The 16,784-nt window shown below is 48.3% G+C and overlaps 1 protein-coding gene across 1 annotated transcript; it reads right to left on the minus strand.

Moving 5' to 3' along the window:
• Nucleotides 1–2,892: 2,892 nt before the first annotated feature.
• KLHL38 (kelch like family member 38) lies at nt 2,893–13,495 on the minus strand. The gene is made up of 3 exons (XM_027132384.1): nt 11,146–13,495; nt 6,161–6,266; nt 2,893–4,829 (listed from the first exon to the last, which is right to left on the minus strand). Exons 1-3 carry the CDS (start codon nt 12,496–12,498, stop codon nt 4,540–4,542), a joined length of 1,749 nt encoding a protein of 582 aa, XP_026988185.1. The 5' UTR covers nt 12,499–13,495; the 3' UTR covers nt 2,893–4,539.
• Between the last annotated feature and the right edge of the window lie 3,289 nt (nt 13,496–16,784).

The following is a 16,784-nucleotide window of genomic DNA, read 5'->3' on the forward strand; positions in this document are numbered from 1 at the left end:
GTGTTTGGTATTTTTGTTAATGTTTTCTTGCTTAGCACTCAGCTCTGCTTCATTTTCCCCCCTTCCCTTGTTGCCTGTTGAGATGATCAGTCAGGCTAGTTGACATTTTTCTACTTAAAATGTTTCAATTTAACTGCTGCTGGCTAAATATATTTTGGCCTCAGCTCTGGACTGTGACTCTCCCCTCAGCCAGTGAGACCGAGGACACTTTGTGCCAAACCCTTCTCTCTCTTTCGTTGGACTGAGATTATCCTCAGCAGATTGGAAAGGATCCCTCGTGTCCTGAGGGTCGTTGTGCAGCCCAGTTCAGATATGGGCTTTGGCCCTCAGGATGCCCAGGTGTGTGAATGCACCTGTCACAGATGCATCTGATTCGATGCACGAGCTGGCCTGCCGTGTGTGTCCGAACGTGTTTGGCTCTGGTGCCATCTTTCTTTCTAAATCCCAGCAGACAATTTACATAGTTCTTCTGCGCCCCAGGGAGACTTGGACAGGTTCTGAGTAGCCACAAACTCTGGCAGCTTACTGAGACGAAGGGAAAAGAAAGTCAAGGCATTAGCAAGTCTCTGTGACAGAAGGACTATTGGAGGCCACAGGAGGGGTTTATAGATGGCAAGACTCCCAGGCAAATAGTGCCCTCTGGACAAAGCCCTTTACCCTGCAGGCTTGACCGAGGTAGGCCGTGCCAACCAGACTCGCCAGACTCAGTTCAAGAGGGGAAAAGGGAGGGAAAGAGGGAAGGACGGACTGCCCTCCTTAGCAGAGGGCCTGAGGGGGCGTAAACTAGTGCCTACACACACCTACCTCTGAGTTTGAGATGGAGGTCCCAGAGACAGCGTTGATTCAGCTTCCACGTTCATTTACTAATTCTTTCATCCACTCATCATACGTTTATTGAGGATCTGCGATCCATGTGGCTGACACTGAGCCCAGCTCCGACTCTGGGAATGCAGAGGAAAACAGGACAGATGTAAGACTCTAGAGGGGAAAACGATGATCAAGTCATCACAAATAGGGTGAGGGTCTCAAAGGGGACATATAGGAGAGCTGACCCAGGCTGGGGTGGCAGGGGGCATGGAGGGCCTCCTTGATGCAGTGACTTTTAAAATCTGGAGTGTCAGGTATAAATTGAAATTACGTTAGGTGAAGAGGTGAGAGAGGTGTGTATCAGGCAGGGGCAAGAGCAAGTGCAAAGGCCCTGTGGCAAGAGAGAGGAGGGGGACTAATAAAGGATGACTGAAGCAGAGATGACTGCGGGTGTGGGAGAGTGGGGAAGAGGAGTAGCAACAGGTAAGGGCAGAGAGATAGGCAGGTGCTGGGTCATGGAAGGCCCTAGAGGCTAGACGGAGGATTGGGGGCTTCGGGCAGATGTCTCTGGAAGACTCAACATTATTTTAAGCAGGAAAGTAACACGATCAGGTCCGTGTTTTAAAAAGAATACCTGTTATTTAAGGAAGGATCAGAGGGACAGGAGTGGAAGTGGCGAGTCTATTAGGAGGCTGGTAGGAGGCAAGGATGGCTGCACTCAGAGAAGCAGCAATGAAGACAGAGGCACTGGAGGTGTTCGTGGTCTATTTCAGGGGTGTTGCGGACAGGAGCTGTTGATGGATCAGATGAGGGCCATCAGCAGGACTTGAGGGAGTGAGCCACGTGGTTATGAACTGGGGCCAGCGTTTTCAGGTGGAGGGCACAGCAAGGGTGGAAACAGAAAGTGGAGACTTGCTGGGAATTGTGAGCTGGAGGCTAATGCTGAGGGAGGGGGGTACACGGTGGGAGATGCGGCCAGCAGCCGAGAGCGGAGAGGTGGCAGGGCCGGTGGGTGAGCGAGCTTGCAGTTCCCTGCAGGTGGTCTGAGACAGCGGGGAAGGCTTTGGAGGGAACAGGGGAATGACCTATGCTGACTTACTTTTTATATGTGTGAAAGATCACACAGCCTGCCACGTTGAGAAGAGGTTCAGGGGCAAAGGTGGAAGCGGATAGACCAGTGAAGAAATGATGGTGATAAGTCCAGCTGAGTCAAGATGGCAGCTGGGACCAGAGACAGAGCTACGGGTGGCGAGACGCGGTCGGCCTCTGCATGTTCTTGGAACAAATGGACTGAGGTGTGAGAGAAAGAGCCAAGAGTAGTGTCCGAGGCTTTGGGCCTGAGAAGCTGGGAGAAGGTCTTGTTCTGTCCCAGGGTGGAGAAGCCTGTGGGAGGAGTTGTCTTGGAGAGGAAAGAGTGAACTTGAACATGTTTAGTTCGAGGTGTCTGCTTAACACTGACGTGGAGACATAGGGCGAGCAGTGGAGTCCAGGCTTAGAGAAAGCTGGAAGGTCAGCAGCGTTGGGACAGTATGGAGAGCCGCGCACTGGGAGAGCTCACGCACCCCGGGAGTGAGAGTAGATACGAAAACGGTCTCAGGGCTGAGCACTGGGGTGAGTCAGCCACCACGTATTTGCCAAGGAAACAAGGAGAGAGAATGAACTGCAGGGAGGAGGAAGAGAAGCAAGAGCAAGTGGGTGTCCCAGAGGCCGAGAGGAGGGTATTTCAAGTTGGAGGGAGCGTCCATGGGTCATATGCTGCTGACTGGTCAAGTCCGCCAAGAAGTGAAAATGGGCTGCCGTGTAGGCACTGTCGGAGTCACTGGTCACTTTCACAAGTACAGTTTGAGGGAGAGGTGGGATCGAGAGCCTGAACAAACAGATTCAAAGAGAAGAGGCTGGGCTTCCCTGGTGGCGCAGTGGTTGGGAGTCCGCCTGCCGATGCAGGGGACGCGGGTTCGTGCCCCAGTCCGGGAAGATCCCACATGCCGCGGAGCGGCTGGGCCCGTGAGCCATGGCCGCTGAGCCTGCGCGTCCAGAGCCTGTGCTCCGCAACGGGAGGGGCCCCAACAGTGAGAGGCCCGCGTACCGCAGAAAAAAAAAAAAATTGAAAAAACAAAAATTGAAAAAAAAAGAGAAGAGGCTGAAATAAGGCCAGCCAACAGCTCAGGTGACAGCGTCCAGGATGAACATCTGGGGAGGGTGTCTGGACCACAACCAAGTGGTCTGGGGAGCAGGGCAGAGCTTCAGACCCCAGCAGGAGAAAGAGCGCAAGAAATACAGACTAGGAAGAAAGGAAAAGTCCAGAACATGGACGTGGAGAGCTGGACGGGGAGGAAGGCGTCAGCTCGGGGGCACCGTGGTGCCAGGCTCAGGGCGGCAAGACTCATGCCGGGTGGGGAGAGGACTTCGCCTCCCTTGCTGGGCTGGTGGGGGGGGGCAGGCCAGGATGGGGATGGGACCAGCAGGTGAAGGTCTTCTGTGCCTGCAGCTAAGCGGGCGGTGGTTCTCGACCTCACTGCACGTACATTACAGTGATCTGGGCTGCTTTTCAAAAATACAGAGCTCTGGTCCCACCTGTGAGAATCCCTGTCTGTCCATCCCGAATGGGACGTGGCCCCATTTTCAAACATCTTCCCAGGTGATTGTAATGTGCTAGCAGCTTCAGCTAATTCCTGAGTTTGGGACTGAGCCAGTGTGGGAGGCTCTTTGAGGCAAAGAGGGCCATAGGGAAGGTCAGCCCTGGCATTGGAAGGGCCGTAATTGCGGTAATCTCTCAAGGAATTTGTTGGCTTTCCTCAGAACAGCAATTCTCATAACATTTACCAAATTGAAAATCCTGCTTAATTCTGTAGGTTTACAGCTCCACAGAGGCTAGAAGAAAAACATCATTTGGCACCAGAAACACACTTTATTCTGCTGGTGCAGATAATTTTGCAAACTCTGGATACCGAGTTTCACATACTCTCCTGGAATTCCGATGCACTACGATCTAGAATGCAGAGAAACACAGTCACGGCAATTGCTCTTGCTGCCACCTGGACCAGGTGCTTCCAGAGACCCTCTTGGGTGTCTTTGCCCTCTCATTGTGAACTTCTGTGATGTTCTGGGAAGATGTGTTTTTTAATCAGCTCAGCATTTATTTCTTGCTTTGGGGAACCATTTCTATCCCATTATGTGCAGTTCAAATAGGTGGTCAATGACAACCGTTAACCCCACCTCTGCCCATCGAGACATGATCCAGGACAAGCCAGCTCTAGTAGCACAACCTGGAAGCAGTGATTGGCTCAAGAGGGAGGCATGGAGTTCAAAAAGGGCCAATCAGCATCGTTTTGGGAGGCAGTTACTATATGGATAATGGTGAAGTTCTTCCCGAAGATGCCAAGCTAGAGAGTGTGGGTCTGGATTTATCAGTTGCCATTGTTCTCACACTGTGTGGATGAAGAAGCTTATTTGTAGAGTAGAGCCTAACAGAGATGAGGTAGAGAAGGAGGGAGGGAGAGAGGGAAAGGGAGAAAGAAAAGATAGAGGGGCAGAGACAGAGATAGAGACAGAGACAGAGAGACAGTGTTCTGTCAACAGTATGTTTGGTCCCAGGCCTCCAGGCTCTGGAACTTTCAGTTCTGTGAGCTCTCCCTACACCCTTCCAGGGTTAAGCTTTTTGGAGCTGTGTTCTGTCTCTTGCAACAAGAGCATCTTGACTAGGACAGATGACTTCTCAGTTTCTCGTGGGCCTCAGGGGGTGGTGGAGGGGTGAGGGATGCACCGGAGAGTGAGGCAGGCATGGTCAAAGAGCTTATGAGGCAGCTGCCCCTGGGACGTCCAGGTGTCGGTCTCAGGGTCGTAGCAGTCGAAGGAGGCCGAGTCCTCGATGCTACAGTCCGTGGTCAGATGCCGCCCACCCGTCACGTAGAGCTTGTTCCCCATCACCGTGGCCCCGTGGTGCATCCTCCGGTCTTTCATGTCTGCGCATTTGACAAATTTGTTGGACTGAGGGTCATAAGCAAGGATCCTCCTTGTGTAACCTGAAAAACAAATGGCATATCGACAGGGTCAGTGATGCTTATTTGGGACTGGAGGTCAGCGGTCCAGGGACCTGTCTGATCTCTGTCATCGCCTAACCCTGAGGCTGGACTCTGAGCTAAAGCGTGGAATGTTTCCATAACCTGCCCAAGGTCTTGTGTGTGGCAGAGCTGGGATTTGGACCCAGATCCGTCTGACTTCAGTCTCTGCATCTTAACTCGAAGTGAGGGCAACACTTACGTCGTTTGTTCTTAGATTGAGAGCAGAGATTCCAGTGGCCTTCTCAGCCTCGTTAGCTTTTTCATCTTTCTCATATGCTCATCCAAGAGCTTTAACAATACCAAGATGGAGCCTTTGGGAACTCAGAAGTGGGTCCCCACGACAGCCCTATCTGGTGGGTACTCTTCTGATCCCCATTTTACAGATCAGCACACAGAGGCACAAAGAGATGAATAACTTGCCTAAGAGTGTACAGCCAGTTAGTGGCAGAGTCAGGATTTGAACCCAGGTCTATCTGACCCCCAAACCAGCTCTCTTAACCATAGTATTATACTACAATTACAGAGAAATGATCCCTTAGCAGCTAATCTTATTTACAACAGCAAATGTTTTTCTGAGTATTTGCCCCGGGTCTGGGATAGTGCTAAGTGCTTTAGATAGATGAGCACATTTTATGATCACAACTCTGTGAAATAGGTTCATTATTTCATTCCTTGTTTGACAGGGAGAAACTTCTGGAAGATAAAAGAGCTTTGTCAAGTCATCCACACTCCCCTAGTTGGATGGGTGTACTTTTATTTTTATTTTTTTTAATTTTATATGGGGGAATTGTTGATTTACAATGTTGTGTTAGTTTCAGGTGTAGAGCAAAGTGGTTCAGTTATGTGCTTTAAAAAAGACTGTCTTGGGACATCCCTGGTGGCACAGTGGTTAAGAATCCACCTGCCAATGCAGTGGACATGGGTTCAATCCCTGGTCCAAGAAGATCTCACATGCCACAGAGCAACTAAGCCCGTGCGCCACAACTACTGAGCCTGCGCTCCAGAGCCCGCGAGCCACAACTACCGAAGCCCGTGTGCCTAGAGCCCATGCTCCGCAACAAGAGAAGCCTCCGCAATGAGAAGCCCGTGCACGTCAACGAAGAGCAGCCCCCGCTCGCCACAACTAGAGAAAACCCACGCGCAGCAACGAAGACCCAACGCAGCCAAAAATAAATAAATAAATAAATTTATAAGAAAAAGAAAGACTGTCTCATAGAAAAACATCAGTGACCGTTTTCCCATGGGAGATGCCAAGTTCGTGTCCAGCCTCTCGATCTTCTGTTAAAACTCACCTCCCACGATGACAATCCGCTCCCCAAGTACCACGGCAGGGGCACATACATTCTTGATCATTCTCGTCTCCATTTTGAACCACGTGTTTCTGGAAATGTGATAAACCTGACAGAGAAATATAATCACTGCACTGCATTTTAAAGTGATAACGTTTTTAAAAGATAGAAATAGTAATTAAGAGGGTGAAGGAGCAGTGATTTCTCTTTCTTTTCACTTTTTTTTCCCAGTCCTTAAAATGTAGTTATCTTACTATCAGTAAACAAAATATAATTAAATAACAGAAAGAGTTAAGTGTTTGTAGTATGTGTTTGCTTACCTTGCTTGGCTCATTTCTTTCCTTTCAATGAGAAATGGAGCAACTTGGACATGCGTAAAACCAGTGATTTTTCAATCATTTTTATTTCTGGCTCATGTTTAAATTTCTAAATGTTCCAGCGTATCCGAGAGCCTCTTAAGGCCAAGAATAAATTTAGGGCTAAAAGAGGAAGGCTTTTGAACAACAGGTCATGCCTGAAAGTCATTAGAATCCTAGAAGAAAGTAAGCATGAGAAAAGGAAGAAAGAGCAAAGAGGTGGAGGCAGGAGTCCTTGGCCTTCGTCTGAAATGGAGTAGCAAATCATGATTCCCAGAACACGTGCTCCTGTTAGATCCCTCAGTTTAAAGTTTAAATGTCAAATGCCAATTAGTTCATTACTGGCAGAATTTAGCACAAGAGATATAGGCTGAAACGAAGGAACAAAATATTCCAATATTCTTGACTGGAAATTCTTTCTGTACAAAATATTTTTGCCACCATATTAAAGGCCTTTTACTTTATCATTTTACCAAATTTGATCTTCACAACCATCCTATGATGTAGATACCATTACTTCCCTCTATTTTCCAGATTAGACCATTGAGGCTGAAAGAGGTGAAATGACATGCTCAAGGTCACACAGCTAGAGTAGTAGAAGAGCTGGTCTGATTGAACCCAGAATCTGTGCCTTTATCCACCACACTCATGGCTCTGCTTGGGGCCATGGAGATGCGGCTTTTCTTTCTTTTTTTTTTAAATTTAAAAAAAGCATTTACTATTTTAATTTGCTTTTATTTCAGTATTAGTAGTGTTTAAAGATATTTGGTGATGGTTTGTATTTTTGGCCGTGCCCTGCAGCATGTGGGATCTTAATTCCCTGACCAGGGATCAAACCCGTGTCCCCTGCAGTGGAAGTGCAGAGTCTTAACCACTGGACTGCCAGGGAAGTCCGTTTTATAGATTTTTTAAATTGAAGTATAGTTGATTTACAATGTTGTGTTAGTTTCAGGTGAACAGCACAGTGATTCAGTTATATATATATATAACTGAATTCAGATTCTTTTCCCTTATAGATTATTATAAGGGATAGGTAGGTCCTGGTTCGTTACCTGTTTTATATATGTGTGTGTATATGTTAATCCCAATCTCCTAATTTATCCCCCTGCCACCCCAGCTTTCCCCTTTGATAACTATAAGTTTGTTTTCTATATCTGTGGGTCTGTTTTTGTTTTGTAAGTCAGTTCATTTGTATCTTTTTTTTTTTTTTTTAGATTCCACAGATAAGCAATGTCATATGATATTTGTCTTCCTCTCTCTGGCTTACTTAACTTAGTATGATAATCTCTATGTCCATCCATGTTGTGTGAATGACATTAGTTTATTCTTTTTTACGGCTGAATAATATTCCATTGTATATATATACCACATCTTCTTTATTCATTCATCTATTGATGGACATTTAGGTTGCTTCCATGTCTTGGCTAGTGTTAAGTAGTGCTGCAATGAGCACTGGGGCCATGTATCTTTTTGAATTATGGTTTTCTCCAGATGTATGCCCAGGAGTGGGATTGCTTGATCATTTGGTAACTCTATTTAAAATTTTTTAAGGAACCTCCATACTGTTCTCCCTAGCGGCTGTACCAGTTTACATTCCCACCAACAGTGTAGGACGGTTCCTTTTTCTTCGGTGTGGCTTTCTTGATGGAGGCTTTCAAGACTGAAGCCCTCTTGAAGTCTCTGTCAGTCCTTAAAGTTGGTGAAGCATAGAGGAGGCCACAGCTAGAGACAGGGGCAACCACAATGGCTGTCAAGCCTCATGGTTTCGTCTGCAAATATGTAGGAAACACTCTTTGGAAACATGAGATCCTTGGAGGAAAAGCAAACACTGCTTGCATTTTACTTGAGTAAATGGCTCCTGGCTTTCTGTTCTCTATTAGCTTTGGGGATGGTTTCAAAAATAGATTAAACATTTGTTCACAATCCTCACCATACCACCAGAGAGGATGAGGCAAGGACAACAAAGGATGGGCTTTGACCCATGGAGGAAGTGATACTTTGTTGTGGTAAAGGATTTGCTTAACGCCATCCAGCAATAGGGGTAGAAAGAAGGCCGGGTAGAAAGGTATGCATACACACACAATTTGCACAGTAACGCCATGGCAGCCTCGTCCTTAAAAAGAATGCTTGCGTGCAGATAAACCATCCGATGAAGAAATCTTTGAACCTATACTTGAAAATCTAACCTACCCCATCAAGTAACCCCAAGCATTCATCTTGAACGATATCTGAATGAGTACAATTTCCATTACAAAGCTAATGCTAAGTAGATAAGAGCTTCCAAATCAATACTTTCCCCATTTTCCCCTTCTCATGACTGCGGTGTAAAAGGATCACTCACATGTTAGTGTTTTGGGTTTTGCTTTTTGGCTATTTAAGCTTCTTGTTTAATCGTCCTAAGCATTTCTTGATGAGGTAGCTTAAAAGCTTTTTTGAGCTTTGTATTTATTCTTAGGAATCGGTAACAATTTTGTAATGTGAAATCGTCAACATAGTTGTTGACTTTATTTTGAAAAATAGTTTTTAAAAAATGTAGGAGGGCCTCTAGCTTTACCAGAAGCTCTTTATTACACCTGTGTTGTGTGGCCAGAGCGTGGAGGGGATCAGAACACGTCTCCCTTGGCTCAAGTAAATGAGTGGGATTTGGAACAGACTTAGAATCTGCCTAGATGGTCAGGGAAGAGTCGACAATATGGGCTGGAGAAGTGAAGGAGAGAGAAAAACAAGAAAAGGATTGCATTGAAATGATCACTTTTCTCTGTTTCCACTGGCACCAACTTAGTCTGAGCCGCCATCATCCCTTGCCTGGACCTCTAGAAGAATCTCCCAACTCTCCTTCCTTTGTCCACTCAGGCCTCTTGCAGTGCCTTCTCCACAAAGCGTCCAGAAGGAGATTCTAAATATGCAAATTTGACAACTTCACCGACCCTGCTGCTCTTAGGCGTGAACCCCAGTTCCTTGACAAGGCCTGGAAAGCCCTGCCAGGTCAGCCTCATCTCCACACTCATCCCCCCAGGAATGTTCTGGAATTTCTGTAGGGGGGTCTCAGGGGCAGCAGTCTGGTGGAGGGGGTTGCTTGCGTGGCTTGGGAAGGGGTCTGAGAGAGATTATGGGGGGACTGACCATCCCTAGCTCCGCCTTGGTGCACAGACTTGCTGCAACTTGGTCATGCTTTCGGCACCTCCAGGCGAAGGGCTGTGCCCCTTTCTGCTTCAGGGCCTTCGTGCCAGCTGTTCCCTTACCCGGGAACGCCACCCCTCCCTCAGCAGATGAGTGTGACTCCTGGTCCAGACGCAGGCTCATCTGCTCAGAGAAGCTGCCCGCCCATCTCTGTCCACGTCAGAGCCCTCTGTCCACCCTGTGCGTCCTCCTCCTCCTTTTTTTTTTTTTTTGGTGGTACGTGGGCCTCTCACTGCTGTGGCCTCTCCCCTTGTGGAGCACAGGCTCCAGACGCGCAGGCTCAGCGGCCATGGCTCACGGGCCCAGCCGCTCCGCGGCACGTGGGATCTTCCCGGACCAGGGCACGAACCCATGTCCCCTGCATCGGCAGGTGGACTCTCAACCACTGCGCCACCAGGGAAGCCCTCTCCTCCTCTTTTACTCTTCATCCTCACCTACCTTCTCTCTTCCTCTGCCTCTCTGCTCAAGTCAGCTTAAACCAACCTCACAGAGTTCCCTCCAAAGTTCCCTGAACCCTCACACCCTCCCTGATTCCCTCGAGACTGGTTTAGGGCACCCCTTATGCTCTTAGAGCACCCCTCTATTCAGCATCTGAATTGCAGTTGTCTCATAAGCTCCTGGAGGGTAAGTGGGATTTACTGCTCATGTCCATGTCCCCAGGGCCTTGTCTGTGGTTGGCACCCAATATAACTCCTCTAAATGAACACAGCAGCTCTCAGGGGCCTCCTTGATTATCTCTATGTATCACGTAGAGGCTTGAAGTTTTTCACATCTAGGTGAACTGCAGAGATTAGAACTTGTGTCAAGGTGGAAAACACCCAGTATTCTGACATTTTGATCTTTATTAATCACACTTCTCAGAGAGCTTGTTAGTGAAATTAGCATCTACCTATCATTTAAGGCAGGGGTTCCACAACCTGGCTGTGCCTTAGAATCTCCTGTAAACGTTTGTAAACAGTAAATGTCAAGACCCCATACATAGAGATTTTGATTCAGCAGATCTGAGGTCAGGTTCCTGGGGATTTGGTAACAGACTGTGGACCAGTGCTTGGGAGTCTTCTTTTAAGGCCTTACTGATTTTGGTTAGAAGCATCTGCAATATTCCTATAGGACTTCACTATCTGGCATTCGATGTGTTCTAGGTAGAACCTTTAGCTGTATCTGATGTACCTTTGTATGTATTAATCTTATACAAAAAGAATTCATAAATGGATAAAATCTGACTGAAATTAACCTAACTTCCTTCCTTCCTTCCTTCTCTCCCTCTCTCCTTTCTCCTTCCCCTGCAACTGACAAGCATGTATGTATGTGTATATATGTATGTGTTTGTGTATGCAGTGTACATGTACATATGTGTATATGTATATGTGTGTATATGCATGTATTTGTGTATGTATATATGTGTGTGTGTGCATGTGTGTATGTGTAGCCATGGTGGGAGGGACCATTTACCTGGATAAGGCGCACAGGGTTCTGCATGATGTCCTCTCCCCCAAAAAGGTAGAGTCTTTGGTCTTTCACGGCGACTGCAGGGTGGAGGACCCCCAGTGGCATGCTGGCCATCCTCTCCCAGACGTTGCAGATGCTGTCATATCTCTCCATGGAGCCCATGACCCCGTGTCCTTCTCCAATCCCCCCGATGGAGAAGATGAAGTTCTTGTGGGCAGTGCTTCTGTGGGAGTAGCGGGATGCCAGCATGGGCTGCCCCAACCTCCACTGATTGAATTTCAGGGAGAAGATGTAGACCTTGGGACTGGGCACACTGTTCCCCGCGTCCACCGCCATGCCTCCCAGCAGGTAGATGCTGTGGTGCAAGGTGACGGCCGAGGCCTTATACAGCCGGGCCGGGAGTTTGGCAAGGCTCTGCCATTGGCCGGTCTGTCCGTCGTACAGCAGGACGTCCCTGGTGGTCTGCTGGTTGTCCTTCCTTCCACCCAAGAGGATGAGGAAGTCTTGGTAAGAGTTTCTTGGGGGGACATGCCACAGAGGTTGGAGGCCCGGGGCACTGGTAGTGCTGTACGGAGAAAATATCTGCCTCTTGGCTGTCTCCAAGATGGTCTGGCAGGGGGGCGAGGACTGCAGGAGGGCGTCGTTGGCGATGAAGTGGTAGAAGAAGGCTGGGTGGACGTACTGCAGCCTGACCTGCTTGAACAGTTCCTGCATGTATTGCTTCCGGGTCTGGAGGTCATGCTTGATCCAAACCATGAGGGCCTCGAACACCTTCTCCTCCTCCGCACAGAGCCCGTCATCTCCCAGGTAGTCTATCAGTTCCAAGGCCCAGAGCTCCTTCAAATCAGCTGATGCGGCCACCTCTGGGAAGTGCGTCAGGGCCACCTCCCTGGCTTTCTTCCTGAGGGTCTCACAGCTGAAGATTTCAGAGAGTCTGATCATGCCCAGGCAGTTGCTGGGGGCCAGCTGGCTCTGGAGGAAGGAGGAGCAGGCCTCAAGCAGCCTGGGGTACTGCAGCATGGAGGCGGCCTCCATCAGGGGCAGGACGCCTTCCATTGTGATGTGTGCCTCGCCCGTGTACACATACAGGATGATCCGCTCCAGAGTTGTGGAGTCGAGGCCTTTCAGCTGGACTTTGGGCTCGCTGCTCTCCCGGAAGTTGCTGCAGAACATGGCCCGGAAGTAGGGGCTGCTGGAGGCCAGCACACTGCGGTGGCAGGGGATCTCCCAGGCCCCCGTGCAGATGCTCACGTCAGTCAGGATCCTGCTTTGCCTCAAGCCATTGAGCTGCCTCAACAAGTCAGAGGAGAAGTCATGGTCTTTGAAGAGCAGCCCATCTGGCGATTCCTCGTCCATCCTACAGAGATGGGGAGAAGTCCCGAGAGGGAGCACGTGCTGGAGGGTTTAGCTGCGGCGGTTCCAAGACTTAGAGCACCTATGTCCGTTCACCAAGACGCCTGTGGGTATTGCCAAGAATATGGCTCAGTGAAGACCAGAAAGGGAGACCACCTGTGGCGTGGGCCTCACAGCTGACACCTCTCTTTTAGGTTACGATTATTCTCAAAGGTAACAGGCAAATAGCATCTGCGGACAGTCTGAGAAAAACAAAACAAAACAAAACAAGAAAAACCAAAAAAAAAAGAAAAGGTGGTTGGATAAGTTGGGCAAGTTGAAGGTGGCAAATGGTCACGTGGTCTGAAATGTTAACCTGAAGCAAGATGACAGTCTGTGCATTTGACCAGCAGAAGTCTGTGAACCTTTCTCCAGCTTCTCAGCATGTCCGTTATTTAGTAAACTCATCTAAACATCTTTCTGGGTGTTAGTCATTCCCCACAGATGTCATTCTGGGGGTGTGGCCTCTGTAACAAGACAGAAATGAGGGATGAAAGTGGACCTTTGAGATTTTTTTTTTTCTTTTTTAAAGCATGACTTCACAGAGTCCTGTGGGTTTTGTTTTTAAAATGAGGTAAATAGAAAGCAGAGACCAAACAATACCCTGGACAGGGTTTATTGGATGACATCTGGCTGCCCATCTACCTGCAGAAGAATTAAACATTCGAGCTATTTACCTTGTTTTGCTGCAGTGACATCCACCGATACCTGGTCCGGCTGGTCCCTCCGGAGAGTTTCCACCTCTCGCTCCAAATGAAACCATAAACCCAGGCCTTTCCTTCAGTTGGCAAATAATTTGTCCTGGGAGAATTCTGGATTTGTTTATGCCGAAGGCACTTTCACAGTTTTCTAGACCTTTGTGAAAGAACTGCTGGGCAGGGAGACAGTGTATACATTCCAGGGCTAAGAATAGTTGCATATGTACTTTCCACTGTTATGACATGTGACTTTCCAGTTGCCTTTTGCAGCAACCCGAGGGCCTGCAGCGCTGGTGCATGCCCACATGCCTTGTTTCTTTGGCAAGTGTTTACATCGGCAGAAATAGATCTGGAGGAACGGCTTCTCTTAGAGAAGACTTTGCTGCCCACTTGGACACATCCCGAGTCCCTTGTCCTAAAAGTGCCTGGGAATTCTAGATGTCTGTAAACAGGTTGCCGTGACCTGGGGAAAGTCGCTGAAGATAGTCCTGGGCAAGTTGAAGGTGGCAGATGGTCACAGGGAAGCCAGAACATGGGCCCAAGGGTGTTGTTTAGTGGGTCTCTATTTCCTACTGTCTGCTGGCAGGATCGTTGCAGAGGGCTGAGAGTTCCTCCTCCAGGCTCCAAGGTGATGGTGTCTGTGATGAAACTTGTTTTAAATATTTGTGGAGCATCCCAGAGTTTCTAGCCGTGGGAAAGACCAAACCTTTATTGATCCTCCGTATGACGGGGGCTTCTGTTTTAAAGTGGCAAGGGCAGTAGTCTTGTGGGTCATACCTGCTTCTCACAAGACCCCTGCTGACTATTCATCAGTTAGTTTGTTATAGTTCAGGTTTGCTTTTCTGTTTTATTTTTCCATTTTCTCCCTTCAGGGAGGCTTGTGCTAGAGGAAGGAGGCAAAATATGTTGCTCCAGGAGAGGGGGGTGGGTGGGAGAGAGAGAGAGATAATGAAAGGAAGAAGAAGGAGAAGGAGGAGGGGGAGGGGGAGAAGGGGAGGAAGAAGAGGAGGGGGAAGAGGGGAGGGGGAGGGAGAGGAGGGGAGGAGGAAGAAGAGGAGGGGGAGGAGGGGAGGGGGAGGGGAGGAGGAAGAAGAGGAGGGGAGGGGGAGGAGGGACAGGAGGGGGAGGAGGGGGAGGGGCGGAGGAGGAGGAGGGGGAGGAGGGGGAGGGGGAGAGGAGAGGAGAGCAATGATGGTGATGGAGTAGGATGCAGCCTTCAAATGTAAGAGTTAGAACCATGATGGAGGGTTATAGAACAACCAGGATGAGCTAAAGGGACCCCAGGTCTGTTCTGCCCCTGCCTCCGGGGAGGTCCCGATTGAGGGTACCAGCAGTGAATGGCAGGGAAACCCAGCTTTCTCTCCTGCTCAAGTCTTGCTTGGACTATTGCAACAGCCTTCTGCGCTGATTTTCCCCTTGCTCCTGTCTCTCCCTCCGGTACATCCACCCCGTCACCACCAGAGTCACCCTGAAGAAGACAAATCAGAATCTGCCAGTCTCCACGTTCCCCCCACCACTGCATCATGCCCTTCAGTGGCTCCCCTGTCTGTAGGATAAAGTCCATACTCTTTCGCAGGAACCATATTGGTCTCCTGCCACTTCCCTGTCCCACTTATATTTTTCACTCTAGCTCCTTCAGACAACTTGCAGATCCTTGTATGTGTCTGGTCCCTGTTGGGAAGGCTGGGCTGGGCTGGCCTTTAGGGCACCACAGAGCATGGTGGGAGGAGGGGGAGTGTCTCTCATAGTGGCAGATCACAGAGTAGATCACTCCCAGAAGAAAATCAAGGTCAGGAAAACATCCATCCCATGTCGTTGGGGCCAGGCGCCTGGAGGCCGGAATTAGGAGCAAAAGATCTGAGCCAAGTGGGTCAGAGACCCTTGGAGGTACAAGCAAGGACCTGGAGAGGGCAGCTGGTTTGTACAGCTATCAGAACTGGTGACTGTTCTTGCACTTCTGAGCCGTGCTCGGGACATACGAGCAAGTAGCCAAATTCCTGAAAGGGCCTGAGGTCCCTCTGTTTGCGTTTCTGGGCCTTTGTATGTACTCTTCCCTTTGCTGTCCTTTCCATTTTCACTTCTGAACTACTATTCATCCTTCAAAATGTTATTTGTATATCAGCATCTCTGAAAGTCTTCCTCGACCCTCCCAGTACTCCTCTGTACTGTTTCCACACCCTCTGCACACTTCCAATAGTACATGCCTCATACCCTCATTGCAATTATGTTTGCCTGTTTGCGTCCCTCTTGTTAGAATGGAAGTGTCTGGACAGTAAAAACTTTGTCTTAATTGTCTCTCTGTCCCCAGCACCTAGCACAGTGCCTGACACATAGTGGGGGAATTATATATAGTTCCTGAATTGAGCGTAACAGAATGGAGACTAGGGAAAGAGAGGGAGCTCTGCTGGGTGGCCTTCATGCCCCACCTGCTGTGTAAGTTTAGCAGGGCTGCCGTGTACAGCTTGGTGCATGTCCATTAGACTGCAATGCAAACCGTGCTCTGGAGCAGCCCTGGATGTCCCTCATTTTGATCAAATCCAATAACATGATGAAGTGAAAAGTAAAATAATTGCTTTATACCACAGAGCAAGAGTTGAGTTCAAGGTTGGGAACTGAGCTGAGGTCTTCTCAACTCCAAAGCTAGTGCTTTAGCCCTTGGTCTCAGAGTCAGCACAAGGAAAAAATAACTTCCTTATTGTTCTGAAATGACTATATTATTTCTCTTCCAGCCAGTGGGCAAGCCAAGAGTTTGTTGTGAGGGCAACTAACATGGCTCCACCCATTGGCAGGAATCTTGAAGTTTCCCCTACGTTTTCTAACTAATTAGACCTTCTGGAATCCAGCCCTGTCAAGTCTTCAGACGAGCCCTGGTGTGCAGCCTCAATGTCTGACCAACTTTAATAAATCCTTTGGATTCTAAAGTTTAAAAAAAACAGGCCCCATTCCATTGGCCTGGCCTACTAGGAGAATTCTGGCTCTACATTAAACGTAAGGAAAAGACACAAATAATCTTGGTGTTTACCTCCTAGCAAACACACACATATAACACTAAGCCCAATCCAAAAAACGTATCTATCACCCACCACGTGTAACCCCAGCCAGCTACTTTCAATTCATGAATCTATTTGTCTCCCAAAGTTTTATGTTCTTTGTCTTAATTTTATGTCCTGACCTTCTCTGGGAGATGTCTTAGTTTAAGGTCTGAACATATGGGAACTTAAGATAAATGAGGACATTCAGCTCCTTACCTCTCCTTGTGATGAAAGTTGTTGTCATAAGGAGTCAAGAGTCAGGCTTCGAGGGCATGAAGACTTGGGAGAATCTTGAAACTTCCCCTCAGCATCTGTGTGGTCTTGGGCAGGTAGCTTATTTTTTTTGTTGAAGTATAATTGGTTTACAATGTCATATTAGTTTACCGCATGGTGATTCAGTATTTTTACAGATTATACTCCGTTTAAAGTTATTAAAAGATAATGGCTATAATTCCTTGTTCCATACAATATATCCTTGTTGCTTATCTATTTTATAATAGCAGTTTGTATCTCTTAATCC

The sequence above is a fragment of the Aethalodelphis obliquidens genome, unplaced genomic scaffold (genome assembly GCF_003676395.1).
Source record: "Aethalodelphis obliquidens isolate GAN/ISIS:26980383/991018 unplaced genomic scaffold, ASM367639v1 scaffold41, whole genome shotgun sequence".
Classification (NCBI taxonomy): Eukaryota; Metazoa; Chordata; class Mammalia; order Artiodactyla; family Delphinidae; genus Aethalodelphis; species Aethalodelphis obliquidens.

What these genes read in the sequence shown, in the direction of transcription:
- KLHL38 (XM_027132384.1), bottom strand. Translation starts at nt 12,498, where the DNA reads ATGGACGAGGAATCGCCAGATGGGCTGCTCTTCAAAGACCATGACTTC. An exon ending in ACCCTGTGCGCCTTATCCAG is followed by an intron (nt 6,267 to 11,145) that starts GTAAATGGTCCC and finishes TTTCTCTGTCAG; the next exon opens with GTTTATCACATTTCCAGAAA. An exon ending in GCGGATTGTCATCGTGGGAG is followed by an intron (nt 4,830 to 6,160) that starts GTGAGTTTTAAC and finishes TTTGTTTTTCAG; the next exon opens with GTTACACAAGGAGGATCCTT.